Source organism: Drosophila serrata, unplaced genomic scaffold, assembly GCF_035046125.1.
Source record: "Drosophila serrata isolate PLE 108 unplaced genomic scaffold, ASM3504612v1 contig_275, whole genome shotgun sequence".
Lineage (NCBI taxonomy): Eukaryota > Metazoa > Arthropoda > Insecta > Diptera > Drosophilidae > Drosophila > Drosophila serrata.
This window is the reverse complement of record NW_028257173.1, coordinates 937,567-952,238: the sequence shown is the minus strand read 5'-3', so window position 1 is coordinate 952,238 and position 14,672 is coordinate 937,567. Positions and strand designations below refer to the sequence as shown.

The following is a 14,672-nucleotide window of genomic DNA, read 5'->3' as shown; positions in this document are numbered from 1 at the left end:
ACTAATCATGGCACCCCGCAGGGAAACTCACACGTCAATGGCTGTCCGATTTTCCTTGGCTTTCCATACCCAATAGAACAATCAATCTATATAGTGGAAATCTACGTGGTTCTGTCTTATCATCCCCCACAATTGTCTTGTTTGGTTTATTGTCTTGGAGGCGTAGTTTATTGGATTTTCTTGACAGAAGTGACACATTTCAATGTTCCACGAACTAGCCCAACTCATTTCTCATGTTTCCAAGTACATTGGCTTTTTGGATTTTCCTTATTTGTGTACGAGTAAAAGGTTTTTCTTTTGGGACAATCGTGGAATAGTTAGGAGTTTGGGGAAGATAATTTCATACCAAAGTGATTGGCCGATTATTCGTCTGGCCATTGAACTGGGACTACGAATATAATTGGTGCTTTTGATCAAATCAATGCTTAGAAAAGTAGAATAAAAGTTTCAGACAATTTCTATAAATGTCAAGAGCTATAAATATTGCAATAAATAAAAAAAAAATATATAGATATTCTAAGCGTTAAATAAGTTTAACTTTATTTATTATACATATATACTTTCAATTAGTATCTTTCCTTGATGAACAAACTTTAGGGAACATCTTTTATCTTCTACTGTAGTAAAATCGAAAAAACTTACCACAGTCTGTCATAAAAACTTTATGTTTTTAACGTCTGAAACCGAATGCAAAACAAACTTTATTAAATTTAAACGCACTCCCTGCTCGCTGTCATAAAACACACATAAATCCAGCTCACAATTATGGATTTGCAACATTTTTGTGTGGCACATTTTCGCCCCTCAGCATTGCAGCATTGCATTTCCTTATCAGAGCATTGCACTTGATTAGACTGGCGACACTCTGATGGCCAAATCGAAGTCAATATCCAATTGAAACTGTCTGAGTGACGGCGATGCTTTTGACGACTGCAACCAACTCTGACGGTGGCGGTGGCTCTCCCATTAAGCGTCAAATGGTGCGAAAAATAAAGAACAAATCGATGTGGGACAGTGGGTCCTGGGAGCTTAATATCTAAATATTTTATATTGAATGCCATACTTAATTTTTTGTATAATTATGGGTATTTATTAATGTCTTAAAATTACCTTTAACAACTTCTCTTTTAAATAATTTTGTTTTATTTATTTTATTCCCTTGCTGGGTATTATTATTTTATGAAGCTGGTAACACAGTGAAGGAGTCATTTTCGACCCTATAAATCATATATATTTTTTCAAAAAACGATAAGGGGTTACATCATTAAAATTTTCAAAAATCGACAAATTTTGGAAATTTCTATAAGTTAAAATTGAGATTTATTAACCTAATAAAAACTAGCATAGGAACGTTTTCCGAATTAAAATTAATGCATTTTTGTCTTAGTTATGAGCTTATAAAACTTTGATTTATCGAAACCTTTGTCATACAAAAATATCCATAAATATCCAATTAAAAATGCGAATTTTTAAAACTTACTTACAATTCCAAACTGTAAGGCCATAATTACTTTGGCATCTCGAAGGTTAGTTTCCCTTCTTGTTTCGTATAACTTTGCTTAAAGTTATTAAGATTAATTTATAATATAGCATTTAATATACAGAAAGTACCTAATATCTTTAAACCTATATTATTCCGTGTGCCACTGTGCTGCCATTGAAACTGCAAGTGTTTTGCGGCCACCATTAAAAGTGCAGCCACATCGCGGAGCTGTGGAGCTGCGGAGCTCGTAAATGTAAACGTAAACGCCAAACTCAACCCGAACTTCGTTCCGCCACAAATCCACTCCAACCCAATCCGAATCCGAAAACCGAAAAGCTAAAATAGCCCCCGCCAATGGCGGTATTATTCTTTCCGTTGAAAGCCCTCTTTCAATCGTTTTGGCTTTCAACGATCTCACACGAATGCCATGGGGTTGGGTTCGTTTTGTTATTGGTTCAACTGTCGCGTAGTTTTCAGTACTCATTGCTCAGTGTTCAGTGTTCAGTGTTCAGTTCTCAGCTTCAGTTCGCGGCAATTCAGTTTCTGTTTCTGTTTCAGTTCGCTGTCAGTTTGTCAACGGGTCGCATGCGTGTTCGGAAAATCGAGTGTATTTATCTGTATATTTTTTGGTAATATTTCACAAGGCAACGTGAAATACCAATATCCCTACTTTAAAGTGCAGTGCAGTGTGCAGTGAAATTTATAAATAAATAAATTTATAAATATTTTAAGAAAAAAATAATAATATTTAAAGCCATGAGGTCCTACGGTTCAACAGGCTGCCTTTTGCTGGGCTTATTCTCCCTGCTGATGCTGCTTAATACAGGTGGGTCTCTGGCTCCGAGTACTTTTCCACCTTTTGTGCACCTGAGCACCCCATGAAATCGCAGCTAATTAAGTGAAGGGAGCGCACGGACTTTGCTCAAGTGCGTGGGTGCGTGATTTTCCATTTAAATGTGCAACAAAATGCCAAGCCAAGGGTTCAGTGAACCAAGTCAAAAGGGTTCATGTAAGCGGAAAATAAGGGGGAAAACTCAGTCAGATTAAAGTAATTGACAGCTGTTGCAAGAGTGCAAAAAACGTTTAAGAAAAACTAAGAAAATTTAAAGGAAAACGTGACGAATAATATATAGTGGGTAAAATATTTTAAAAATAATAAAGTAATTTAAAATAAAAAAGTGTCTAAAAGCTGACAAATGTATTAATAAAAGTTCTCTAAATAAACTAATTGAAGTATAAAACTTACCTTAAAAAAAGAAAGAAAGAAAACTAAAATTTGTATTGCTTTAAGTTTGAATGCTAACATTTAACTAAGACAAATTTAATGGTCCATAAATTAAAACTTAATTATAATTTTGTTGCCTTAAATTCCGCCTGTTTTTTGCTTCCATGGATTGCAATAATTACTTGTAATTACAGACCACAATCAATTGACCTCATTGATAAGCCTCTTGAGTTGCATGGCCATCTGTCTGCACTTCGTTAACATTTTCTTTACAATTTTTTTTGCATTATCAGAGCAATTCGCTTGACATCTGAAATCCACTTGAAATACCTGAAATTCAGGAGAGAAGAAAAATGAAAAATCTGGCAAGCGTTCGCCAACAGCTTCATTTTCCATGATTTATTGATATTTATGCACTTGCCCGATATATATATTTTTTTTTTTGGTTGTGCCCCAGCTCGTTTGTGTTTATTTTTACTTCAATCGCCTGACGTTCGAATACAATGAGAACAAAAATATTTTCACAACCTTAAAATTACGGAGAAAATGACGAAAAATGAAAAATGCTTGGCACTAATTAGATTATATTTGGAACATTAAAAAAGGGTGTGACATATTCGTGAGATTTGCAAAAACATGCAACTATTTTATCATTTTATTGTTGGGAATGTCTTCATTATGTAAGAGTGGTTATAAACCCGATTATATATATTTTGTTCAAGTCATTACTCAAGCACTTTTCAAATTTTCCTTGGAAAAGCGTGCCACATATCTGGTCTTGTCATCAACTAAAAGTTTATTTGTGTTTATGCTACGTGGGCGTGGCCAGGAGTAGTCGCAACAAATGACAGCTTTGAGTGGCATAAACTTAATGCCACCAACTGACCACGACAGTCCCCATAAAAAGTGACTCAGCTTGTAATAAACCCTAGTCATTTAAATCTTAGGTTTAACATTATTATTTCTGGTATTCGCAAAACAGCTCATCTGATTGTCAGTTCCCCGATGAGGCATATCCAGCCTTAACCTTCCACTTATCTTAATTGTCAGTTGCGGAGATCGTCTTAATTAATAATTCTGCCACTGGGCCAAGCCTAATTAAATCATTCAGCTTCTTACTAATTCACTGCAATTTACTGGGGCATAAAATGCAGTCATCTTGAATATGGAAACTAGACTGGATTCGAAATCCCTGAGAGAACACACCCACCCCCATGACAATGCAAAATCCGATTAATGTAAACGTTTGTATAGAAAATCATATATAGTGCCAAGGAAATTATTGATTTCAAGGTTCATAAGCAGAGATTTTAACCAATTTTGTATTGTATAATAATCTATATCTAAACGAAAAACAGGCTATGAATTTTTTCTATATTTTCTAAACTAAAAACTTATCTAAAATTATTTGTGGGTGGACGGAAATAACGCCAGGCATAATGTATAAAATTATATAGAATTCCTGAAGGGGTTTCGTGCTCTTTTATTACCCAATGTGTTGTTATTTATAGTCACATTTACAGTTTATGGACATGTATAGTATTTTTGAATATTTTTCTACTTTTTAAGGGTATTATAAGTTTAGGCAGAAGCATGTAACGCAGTGAAAGAATAATTTCTAACCCTATAAATCATATATATTCTTGATCAGCATTAACAGCCGAGTTGTTTTCCAGTTGAAAAATATTTTCCCAAAATTTTTGCAATAAAACATAAAACATCGTTAAAATTGTTAAAAATTTTAATTTTCTAAAATTCTAAATTTATTAACCTAATAAAAACTAGGAATGGTTACCAAATTTAACTTTATACATTTTTGACTGAACTATGATAAATTTTTCTCTGAAAGGGCATAGAAATTTCGATCCCGAAGATAGCTTCCTTTTTTTGTTGATATGTTTATTAAGAATATATATAAAAAACTGTATAAGAATAAGTGAAGCAATAAACTATTTCAAAATCACGTAAATCATGTTTCATATTGATGAAATCTCTATTTAAGGTCATTTGTTATAGAAAAACACACATTGAATAATGCACAAATATGTACAATAAAGGCGCAATCTATCGGAGACACTCCCTGTAGCCCTTCCCTTTACATTCCAGCGATTTCTCGATGCATTTCAATATACCTAATTACCTAGGCATTCGGGCCAATTGCGCTGCAATTTTGATAAACGTTCGAGGAGCTCAATTTAGCATTTGGCATTTTCGCTCAGTTGAATGAACTTTGATGGCATGTCAGTCAAACTTTCCATTGAACCTTCAATGCATTTGTGTTTTTTTTTCGGGTCACAAAACTTAGCCCCCCGTTTCACAGAAACTCCTCACACACTCGTAAGTTTTTTGCAAGGAGCTTAATGGGGAGTTACTGATATGGAGCCCCATTTTATGAGAGTTTTCAGAGGGGGAAAAACAGTAAAGAAGAAAGTTGGGGCTGGTAATCAACACGTTTCTTATGGGGCAAAGTCGTAGGGTTATGAATTTCCAGGGGGTGAGATCGAAATATGTTGCAAGTCCAACTTGCGGCCTGCCTCAAGTTTTGCGGCTTAATGGAAAAATTGCATGTGAACCCCGATGGGTGTGTGTGAATGTATGGGAAACTCTGTGCCCCATTGTTGGGGACTCTGACTTTCAGTTGAATATATGTACATATATGGTATATGTACTGCAGTTACAAATGCCGAGGGCAATAAACTCCAGCGACTTTATAGGCCTAGCTGTCATTTTCACAAGTTTACTGACATTAGTTGTGGGCCTGTGGGCCGTGTATGCTGTATTTGAATATGCATTTAAGGGTTGAGTTTTCTAGGGAATATGCAGAATGGAAATGAAAAAAAAAATACCAAGGAAATAAAATTGTAAATAAAGAAAATATATAAATATACAGAACGGCTGTAGAAATATTTTTTATGGTGTTAGGCTTAACCAGAATATATTCTTTAAATAATTTAAATAATAGAAGGAGTCTCATATAAGATAGATAAAAGTGTGATATTTTTAGAAATACATTCAATTACATTATAATTTCTTAATGCTGCAATAAATAATATACAAGATTTTAGCATTTAAATAAGAGCCAATAACATAAGGGAAAAATTTCCTATGCAAGAAATTGAAGATTTTAAATATAAATTGTTTAATTAGACAGATTATAAGGTTCTAAAGTTGTAAAATTTACATACAAATATATTATAAATTAAAGATTTATATATATTTTACACATTGACAAATATTTTCTATAAATTAAATGACTCTCATTGATTTAAAGTTTTAATATTATTACTATTATGCAATTTATATTGGCATAAAAAACAGTTTGCCTGTCTGGAAACTTAAGATCTATTTTTCAAGCCAGATTATATTTTCTTGTTGTTTCCCGGGACCCCCGTTCCTCGCGATGATTAAAGCCGAAATTCCAATGACCAAAACTATTGGCGAAAACATCTCGTCCAACAAATACTTACGCACTTAGCAGACCCCAAATCCGAAACCGAATCTGAAGCCAAAATAAAAAAAAAAAACCGATTCAGAATGGGAATCGGAATCGTACTCGAACTCGAATGCGTTTTGGCCATGTTTGGGAGGCAGTTGCGGCTGCCACAACAGTTGGCATAATGCAAGGCACAATATCAATTTTCCACGAGTTGCAGCGGAATTACAGTCATTACCATTAGTAAACTGCCACCGACGGCGAGCGGACGCGCAAATAAACAATTCAGCAAACGATCTGACAATTCAACTGTCAATTAATTTCAATATATTGTAAATGATTATAATTTCCATCTCAGTTTCGCATACGCTTTTCGCGGCACTTTTTCGGCTCTCAATTGCCAAACGTTTGGCAACGTTTGCTGCCAATGCGAAAAACGAATGCGAATGCGAATCGAACGCAAATTGCAATGTTTATGCCGCTTGTTTATGGCCAAATGCGGTCGCTTGGCCGAAAACACGTTTGCGGTTTAAGTTTTGGTTTCAGCTCCAGCTTCAGTTTTCGGCTTCTACCAATGCGTTTGGCTGGCACACTTCTCCCGCCTTTTTCCCGCCACTTATCTAGGCTTTCGTTTAAACGCACCTCAACGTGTTGGCTAAGTGCATTTAACCCGAACGTTAGCGTTTGACGTTTAAATTGGCCAGCCGAAAACTTGTTTTATGGTCGCCATCATCTTGGCCGTGGTCATCATCATCACTCAAGTGTTCCCGTAGTCACACACCGAAGAATATTAATTGGGAATGTTTCACTTCTAGAAGGAAGTAAATGTTGTCAAATGAATTTAAAAATAGCAATAAAAATAAAATGTTTTTTGAGGCATCTTAATGGCATATTTATATAGAAAAAGCAAAGAGTTTTTATCCCTTAAAGAGTCTCTATCTAAAAACTATTTCTAAATAGGTGTAAAAGACACAACGAATATTATTGGGTATTTCAAAGAACCATATATATATTTAAAAAATATTTTCATTATCATTATTGTATTAAGATCCCATTCTTTTTTTTCTGTGCTGTCACAATTGCTGGCTCCGTTTAATCAAATAATTATTTACACACAAGTCCGGGCCTGGCTAATCGCACGCATAAACCAGCCTTAGCCGAACTTTTTGACACTTTTATAAGGCAGTTGCCCCATAGGCTGTCCCATAAATAACTCTGGTCCGGCCGAGACTCAGCTTCTGGACTCAAATTAGTGGCGGCTCTGAGCAGTATTTCAAAGATATCCGCCAAAAGGCAATGCACACACATAGCAGGAAATGATGGCCATTTCGGTTGAGCTTCGATTCATTAGCGGATCAGTTATGGATTTGAAAAGCAATAATTACTTAGTTACTTTATTATGCTCTTGACCAGCTTCGGTTCCCAGGAAAACGGGAAGTTTTTTTGAGAGCAACAGAATAGGTTTAGAATGGGGAAAAGCCACATTTACATTTCTCCAATTGTTCCCGTTTTATTTATTTAATAATCCTTAATTAATAACACCTAATTACCATATTTTTTAGCTTCTGCTGTGCTGCGTTGCTGGCGCTGCTCCACGGATGTATCCAATGGCGAATTCTGCAACGATCCCTTCCAGCCGGATGGCATTTCGGAGCAACAGCGCTACTGGAGCTACGTGAACTGCACCTATTCGGTGGGCGTGAAATCGGTGAATGCTCGGCCAGTCTGCAAGAAACTGGTGCAGGAAGGTGAGATCAAAGACCATACATATCTTTAAGCCATGTAGCCAAAACCCCACACACATACACATCACCCAGCAGTGGCAGTGGCAGTGCACTTCAAACAAAAAAGTCAAAATAATGCCACACATGAATAATTGTGCACCCGTTGCAGTTGCATTGTTATGTAGTGCTTGTGAGGTCTTTGGATAGGTTACACTGGGGAAAAATAGAAATAAAATTGGAAGTAAATTTTACAAAATATTTAAAAATATGAATATGCTAAATTTTTGTTGTTAAAGTCCCAGAAAAAGTCTTCTGAAACATAGTAGATGTTTGAATCTAATTAATTTAAAATATGCTGTGTTTCAGATATTATTTGGAGCTTAGAATAATTTAAGAAGCAGAACAAAAATATTTTAAAAATACAAGAAAACAGCTTTTATAAATGCTTTATTTTTAATTCTATTTCTGGTATTCAATAATTATATTAATGTTGTAAAATTTGGATTGCCTTATACGCTTATCCTATTAAAAAAAGTATGAAATAATCTTTGCAGTTCACGTATTTGTATGAAAACACTCAAGAAATATATTTATTTATTACTTAACATTATTTTCTTTAAATTATCCTTAATTTTCTTCAAGTGTACATCCACACTATGTAGCTTAAAAAGCCAAGAGATCAGATCAGACGATCGACAAGACTCACACCCGGCTGTGGCTTTAAGTCAAACGAGATTGAAATTTATTGCCCTGACAAAGTCCAAACAAGTGCAGCAAACACAACCAAACACAGCAAACAAAAAGTGCAGCTGCTGGGCGGCAAAAGGGGCGTGGCTGGTGGGGTGTAAGGCGGGGCAACAACAACAGCAACAACAAGTGGCGACATTTTGGCCCGCTGAGCCGAGTTGCATGTGCCGCTAATTTACAGCAAATTTATGAAGAGAGAGAGCTGGCAAACGGGGCGTATGAGTGATATAGGTTGTTTTACTTTTTTATTCGACGATCTCAAGTCCGATTTAACTTGTCGCCTGTCTGGTTTATGGCCGGTTTTATTGTTGTGGCGATTTGTGCATTTGCATTCAATCACAAACAAAAGAAAATCAAACTTTACGCCTTTTTTTTTGTATATGTTTTTTTTGGCCAATTTGCCAAGCGTTCCGTGTCGCCACATTTCGATCTAAATTCACTTTGCACGACAGCCGCGCATAAATTTATGCCAATCAGCCGGCAGACGACTCGACTACGGCTTTGGGCCTCATTATGTAGGCCATTGATGGCTAAACAATGCATTGAAAATAGTTGTTGTTGACTTTAAATTATGTAATTCTACCAGCAAAGGCTTTATTGCGAGCTGAATAAGGGCACAAAGCCATAAAATGGTAGGTTGCTATTATTTTAAGTGCAATTTGTGACATATTGTTAATTTATGGTTAATAACACAAGGGAGTCATTTTGAAGCATAAGCTATTAAATATAAAATGTAATTCAAAGTTTGATTTAAATGAATATCTCTTAAATAAAAACAAGAAAGGAAACTAGCTATGAAGCCAAAGTTTATATACTCATACAGCTTAAAATTGACTTATAGGATCGAATCGAAAATCGATCACAACTACGCTTAAAATATTCGTAATAGTTGATCGATATTTATTTAATTAAAAGTCAAAATAACTAAGCCAAAAATGCATTAATTTTAATAAGTACTAATACTTTTTTTATATATTTCTTTGGTTTTTTTTAAGTTAAATTAATAACAGCCTTATTTTAAATACGTTTTTCGTTTAATAAATCATTTCGATAATTATAAATTAATCTTTTCTTGCTCTAATTTAACTTATTATTATTTTTTGTAAGCTTTAAGTTGCCTCCGATTCTGCTAGGCATACGGCGGGCAGGGATTTCCGATCCGCATTTAAGTATTTTTTTCTTTTTTATGACCAATTAATGAACACCATTAAATTTTTGCAATCATGCGTCTACAAATTGGCTTGGCGAATATTTGCAAGACTTGCGCCTTGGCAGTTGGCAATTAAAATTGCAATTGCAGACTCTCAAATGAAATCCGAGGCTCTGTCGTCTCTGGGTCTCCATATCTCTGCGTATCTGCGAATGTTTGGGGCCTAAGCCCAGCTACATGAGCAGCGCTTGTAATGCGCAAAATACATAATATACGAGATCGAGCGGCTATGGAAAAAATATACACAAAATACATATAAATTAATTAAGTTGTTGCACAGCGTGAAGCGCTCAATTAGGGGTCGCGAGGAAAATCGGCGGAAAACGCGGCAGCAGAATGTGTCTGAGAAAAATGCAACTAGGCGATGCAACTTGTTGTTGCCATGTGCGAGTGCACCGATCAATTTATATGCCGTTAAATTAATTGCCTATGAAGCTCAGCTGGGCTTAGACGAGTGGCTGACTTTTTGGCAAAATGTCAAATTAAAAATGTATTCCATAATTCTGCCACCGGACGAGACCGGGGGCACTCCGGAGCCCAAATGTGAAGCCAAGCAATTAGCCGCAGGCTGTTGGTTTTTACTAGTGACTTTGGCAACAAATATTTTCGCAACCAATGTTCAAGCCCCAAAAAGCTGAAAGCCGGCCTAAGACCATTTTGGTCGACTGCTAACAGCTTATTCCAATCCAATATTTTCTCTCGGGACGTGTCGAGCCAAAAGGGAGAGTTTATATCGTCAATGTTTGATTTATATGTTTTGCTCAACAAGTCACTGGAAATTAAATTTAATTGAGCTCCTTATAAATAAAATACTAAAGAGTAAATAATAACAAGCTATATATTTTAAGTAATAAAAACATGAAGTTAGACTACCAATGAATAAGATAATTATGATTGGTAGAGTTTAAATAAATAAATACTTACTGAAAGTGTTTAAAGAACTTTATTATTTATTAACAAGATTTATTCAGAATAAGTTATATTTCATATCAATATGTAAATTTGAATATGAAATAAATACAAAATCTAAAAAAATCTAGAGGTCTCTGCCTTGTTTTGAATGAAAATAAATCCGCAGAGATCTCTTTAGCTAAAAATAAATTAATTAATGAGTATGTTCCATTTTCTGTTCCTTCATATATCAACAGTATTATTTTTAATTGAATCCCAAATGGTATATAGTACATATAACAAATTTCCCAGAGTATAATAACTTCGACTCTAGGCAACCTCTCCAACTCTCTTTTCTATTTTGTTTTGATTTGCCATGTTTGTTTCAGCATTTTTTTGTCGTTTTAAACATACATAACGAGCCATAAATAATTAAATTAATTAAAATTTAAATTTATTACACTGTGTGTGCGGTAGACAATGTCCGAACGGCATTTTTCGTTGCGTTTTCGTGGCACTCAACCAACTTTTGCGAGCGGAGCACGCGGCGTATGCGCAATGTGGCAATGGGAGACACACACACAACACACACACACACACATTCCGAGTGGTTGCTGCATTCTGAGCCTTGTTTGATGCGACGGCCGTGATAAGGCGACAATTGTCAACAATTTTATTAGGCCCACTGTCCACCGTCTGAGCCAATCGAAGCCAATCACGAATATGGTTAGCGTTGACCATTTCGAGCTGGCTCTTAAAGTTCGAATTTTGCCGTGTATTCCATTGGAAATGTTTTTACCAGTTTGTCAGTTTTTTGTTCTATTTGCCAATACGCACACTCAACCTCTGAGCGGCTATTCACGCAATTTGTTGTGTGTGTGTTTACTTATTTATTTATTTATTTTTTATTAGTATTTTTTTGTTGTGCGATTTGCTCTTTCTGGTTTTCATTTGCTGTCCGATTGCAAATTGTCTCTCGTTTCGCCGAGTTTCGAGCTCGTTCGTTTTCGGCAAATCGTGTGCGTTTCACAGGCCTCATTTTGTGGCATATAGCCGGGTCTATATAGATATAGCCCGCCTTGAACCCGTTGTTCGTTGGTGGAGAGGTCAGACCGAGTCCTACTCAAATTACTTTCTTTCGTTCACATAGATCCGTGGGTGCGATTAGGATTGGTTTTTTTTGGCTGAAATTAACATAGAACTTTAAAAAGGATTTGTCTAAAGGTTGTAGGGACTTTATGGGTATATCTTGGTATTATTTTTGTATATAATTTAAAAGGATCTACAAGTTTAAAGAATATTAAAAACTAAAATGCATGGGAGTAAACCAACATTATACTCTTAAGGCAACTCACATTAAATTAACTCAGCACCAGAGAGCTATCCATCAGTCCGGGCTTATACCCCCAGATCATGACCACATGGTTGGCTTTATTTCTATGCCTTGCAGACATTGCAAATGTCATTTCTGAGATATTTTCATGGCTTCCAAGAGACAAGCAAGCAATGCCCACGCCGGCACGTACACATAAATTAAATTTAATGCGCGCTCACACAACACAGAGTAGACCTTAATTAAAATGGTTAAATTTAAATATATTAAACTGCTTTGTACTTACAGTTTACGGCAAGCGAGTAATTTCGCGCTCCTGCTTTTACGAGGACATGGACGATCCGGCGGATAAGTGTGCCAATGACCAGACCTCGTCCTACATCAAGACCGTCTACTGCCGCACCTGCACCACGGATGGATGCAATGGAGCCGGAGGAGCCACTCCTTGGGCCGTGCTGCTACTCCTGCCCCTTCTGGTGGCAGCATTCCGGCAGCAGACATGCAAATGAGCCACGGATCCGGAACCGGCCCGGACTTAATTACGGGACTGCTAGCTGAAGTTAAAGCACCTCTCAGTGCTTAGCCCTCCCCGGACTTAACTGGATTTCTTCAACGAGTTTTTAGTCACTTTGCCCCCACGAATGAACAAGCACAAATCACAAGCGAAGGGATCGGAGTTCCATCGCCATCATCCAGGACCCAACAGAATGGTCTCCCTCACAAGAAACAAGAAAACAATCAGTTATTTGTAGTCACAACTCCACACACACCCATCATTCAACACTCAATCACACACTTAACTTTGTTGTAATTTTACATCTTTGTAATATCTTTATTATGTATTTGTAATTGAAATGGCACGGCTTTTGGCCGCTGCCTCTTACATAAATAAATAAATCGTAATTAGATGGTAAATGGGTTGTGTTTTTATTGGAATTAAAATAGGTATGTGGTAAGGGATAAATAATTTTGGTTCACGGAATGTTTGTATTAGTGTTGTAACTAGATATTTAATAGTATTTTTAAAATCAACAAAGTCAAAGTCAAATTTGATATCCCTTCATATCACCTTGGCGTTGAAACACCTGACACTCCCACTCCCTTTCCCAAATCTTAAAAAAAAATGTTAATGGCCCCCAAGAAGAAGTCCAATCCCGATCCTGGAGTGGCCACCACCTCCTCGAGCCGGCGTCATCGCCTCGATCCTGTGCCGCAGTGGAGTCGTCTGTTGGACCACAATGACGAGGGGCGGCAAAAAAAGAGGAACGAGCGTTACCAGGTGGAGATACCCAACCGGCTGTGGTCACTCTTTGGCAATGTACGGCAGGTGGATTCGGTGAAAAAGGATCAAAATCCCCTGTGTTCGGCTCCTGGCAGGACATTGGCCTGCTGCGTGATGGCTTGTTGTGCCGGCAGCTTTCATTCGTTGGACTGCTGGGACACGCAGCTGCTGGACAGGATCATGGTGAATGGACAGGACTACCATGATGTCAGCTTAGCTGGCAGACAGCGCAAGGATTTGGGATCGGGCGGTGAGTTGACGCTGGAGAATCTCGGCACCTCCTGCTCTTTGGATGGCCAGCCCTTTTGGCTGGACATCGAGAAGTTCAGTTGCGGCAAGCTGTACAACAAAACCAAGAGCCTCGGCTCCGCCCTCAGTGTCTTCTTTGCCCATCATCTGCAGACCGGAATCCTACAGCTCAGGGATCAGGCATTGGCCTTTGGCTATATCCCGGAATACGCCTCCGGGGGTGCCTTTTTCATGTTCCACTGTCAGGCGCAGGGAAAGCCCGTGTTCAACGACTGCGAGACAGCTCCGTATGTCCTGAGGATGCGCAAGCTGAAGCAGCTTCTCAACTGCATCCTGATCACTCTAGACGAGCGCCATCACAATGTGCCCTTCAAGATACACAAGGTACACTGTGTCCCCATGGCCGCCTACATGTAGATACATACTTATTTAGGAGCGGATATTATACTAAAAATTAATCAGTTTGCGGAGCCTAGGGAGGAGAATTTTTCGAAAATTTTATATCTTCTGATCCAGACAGCATTTCGACTCTCCATTTAAACAGAAATCCAAAATAAAGTTTTTCTAATAAATGAATCCCTAAATCTTTGTGAAGAGAACACAACGAAAACCATAAATTTATAATAAGACAGGAAAGGAAATTAAGTTCCGAAAGCTATTAACTTATTTGGATCATATACTTACAACCAGAATAGCTAAATAAAGCCATTACATATTCCAAAGGATGATCTAATCTATGAAGAATCATGCACTTTAATGCCACTTTTATTATCTTACAAAAAAAAAATCCACTAAAATAGGCAACCCCCTGGAGCTCTCCTCCTACCCGATGAGGCCCACATTAAAAACACATTTCTGCCAAGCAAATCAAAAGTAATTGTCTCACATCACTGCGCTTGACATTGCCGCCGACTGTGATGCATTTGGTTTCCTTACTATTATAAAATATTATTATATATGTACATATATCTACAAGATTCAGTCAGTCACCGCCTCGAAGCGGAAATGAGTTCAGTCCCTCATTCAATTGGCGAAATTCTGCTAATTGCCAACCACGCAAATTTGGAATCTCCAGAGAATATTCTTTAAATCCAA

General features: G+C 37.1%; 2 protein-coding genes across 2 annotated transcripts; both read left to right on the top strand.

Annotated features, from left to right (window-relative positions):
* Window positions 1–1,682: 1,682 nt before the first annotated feature.
* LOC110187276 (UPAR/Ly6 domain-containing protein twit) lies at window positions 1,683–12,961 on the top strand. Its single transcript, XM_020956665.2, has 3 exons — window positions 1,683–2,309; window positions 7,704–7,889; window positions 12,335–12,961. The coding sequence occupies exons 1-3, from the start codon at window positions 2,240–2,242 to the stop codon at window positions 12,553–12,555; spliced, it is 477 nt and encodes a 158-aa protein (XP_020812324.1). The 5' UTR covers window positions 1,683–2,239; the 3' UTR covers window positions 12,556–12,961.
* Window positions 12,962–13,077: 116 nt separating this feature from the next.
* Window positions 13,078–14,153, top strand: LOC110187279 (uncharacterized). The gene has a single exon (XM_020956667.2). The coding sequence runs from the start codon at window positions 13,170–13,172 to the stop codon at window positions 13,992–13,994; it is 825 nt and encodes a 274-aa protein (XP_020812326.2). The 5' UTR covers window positions 13,078–13,169; the 3' UTR covers window positions 13,995–14,153.
* Window positions 14,154–14,672: the final 519 nt, after the last annotated feature.

Bases quoted from the DNA above. Each gene is read 5' to 3' on its own strand.
- LOC110187276 (XM_020956665.2), top strand. From the start codon at position 2,240: ATGAGGTCCTACGGTTCAACAGGCTGCCTTTTGCTGGGCTTATTCTCC. The intron at 2,310-7,703 runs GTGGGTCTCTGG...CATATTTTTTAG, and splicing joins GCTGATGCTGCTTAATACAG to CTTCTGCTGTGCTGCGTTGC. The intron at 7,890-12,334 runs GTGAGATCAAAG...TTGTACTTACAG, and splicing joins CAAGAAACTGGTGCAGGAAG to TTTACGGCAAGCGAGTAATT.
- LOC110187279 (XM_020956667.2), top strand. From the start codon at position 13,170: ATGTTAATGGCCCCCAAGAAGAAGTCCAATCCCGATCCTGGAGTGGCC.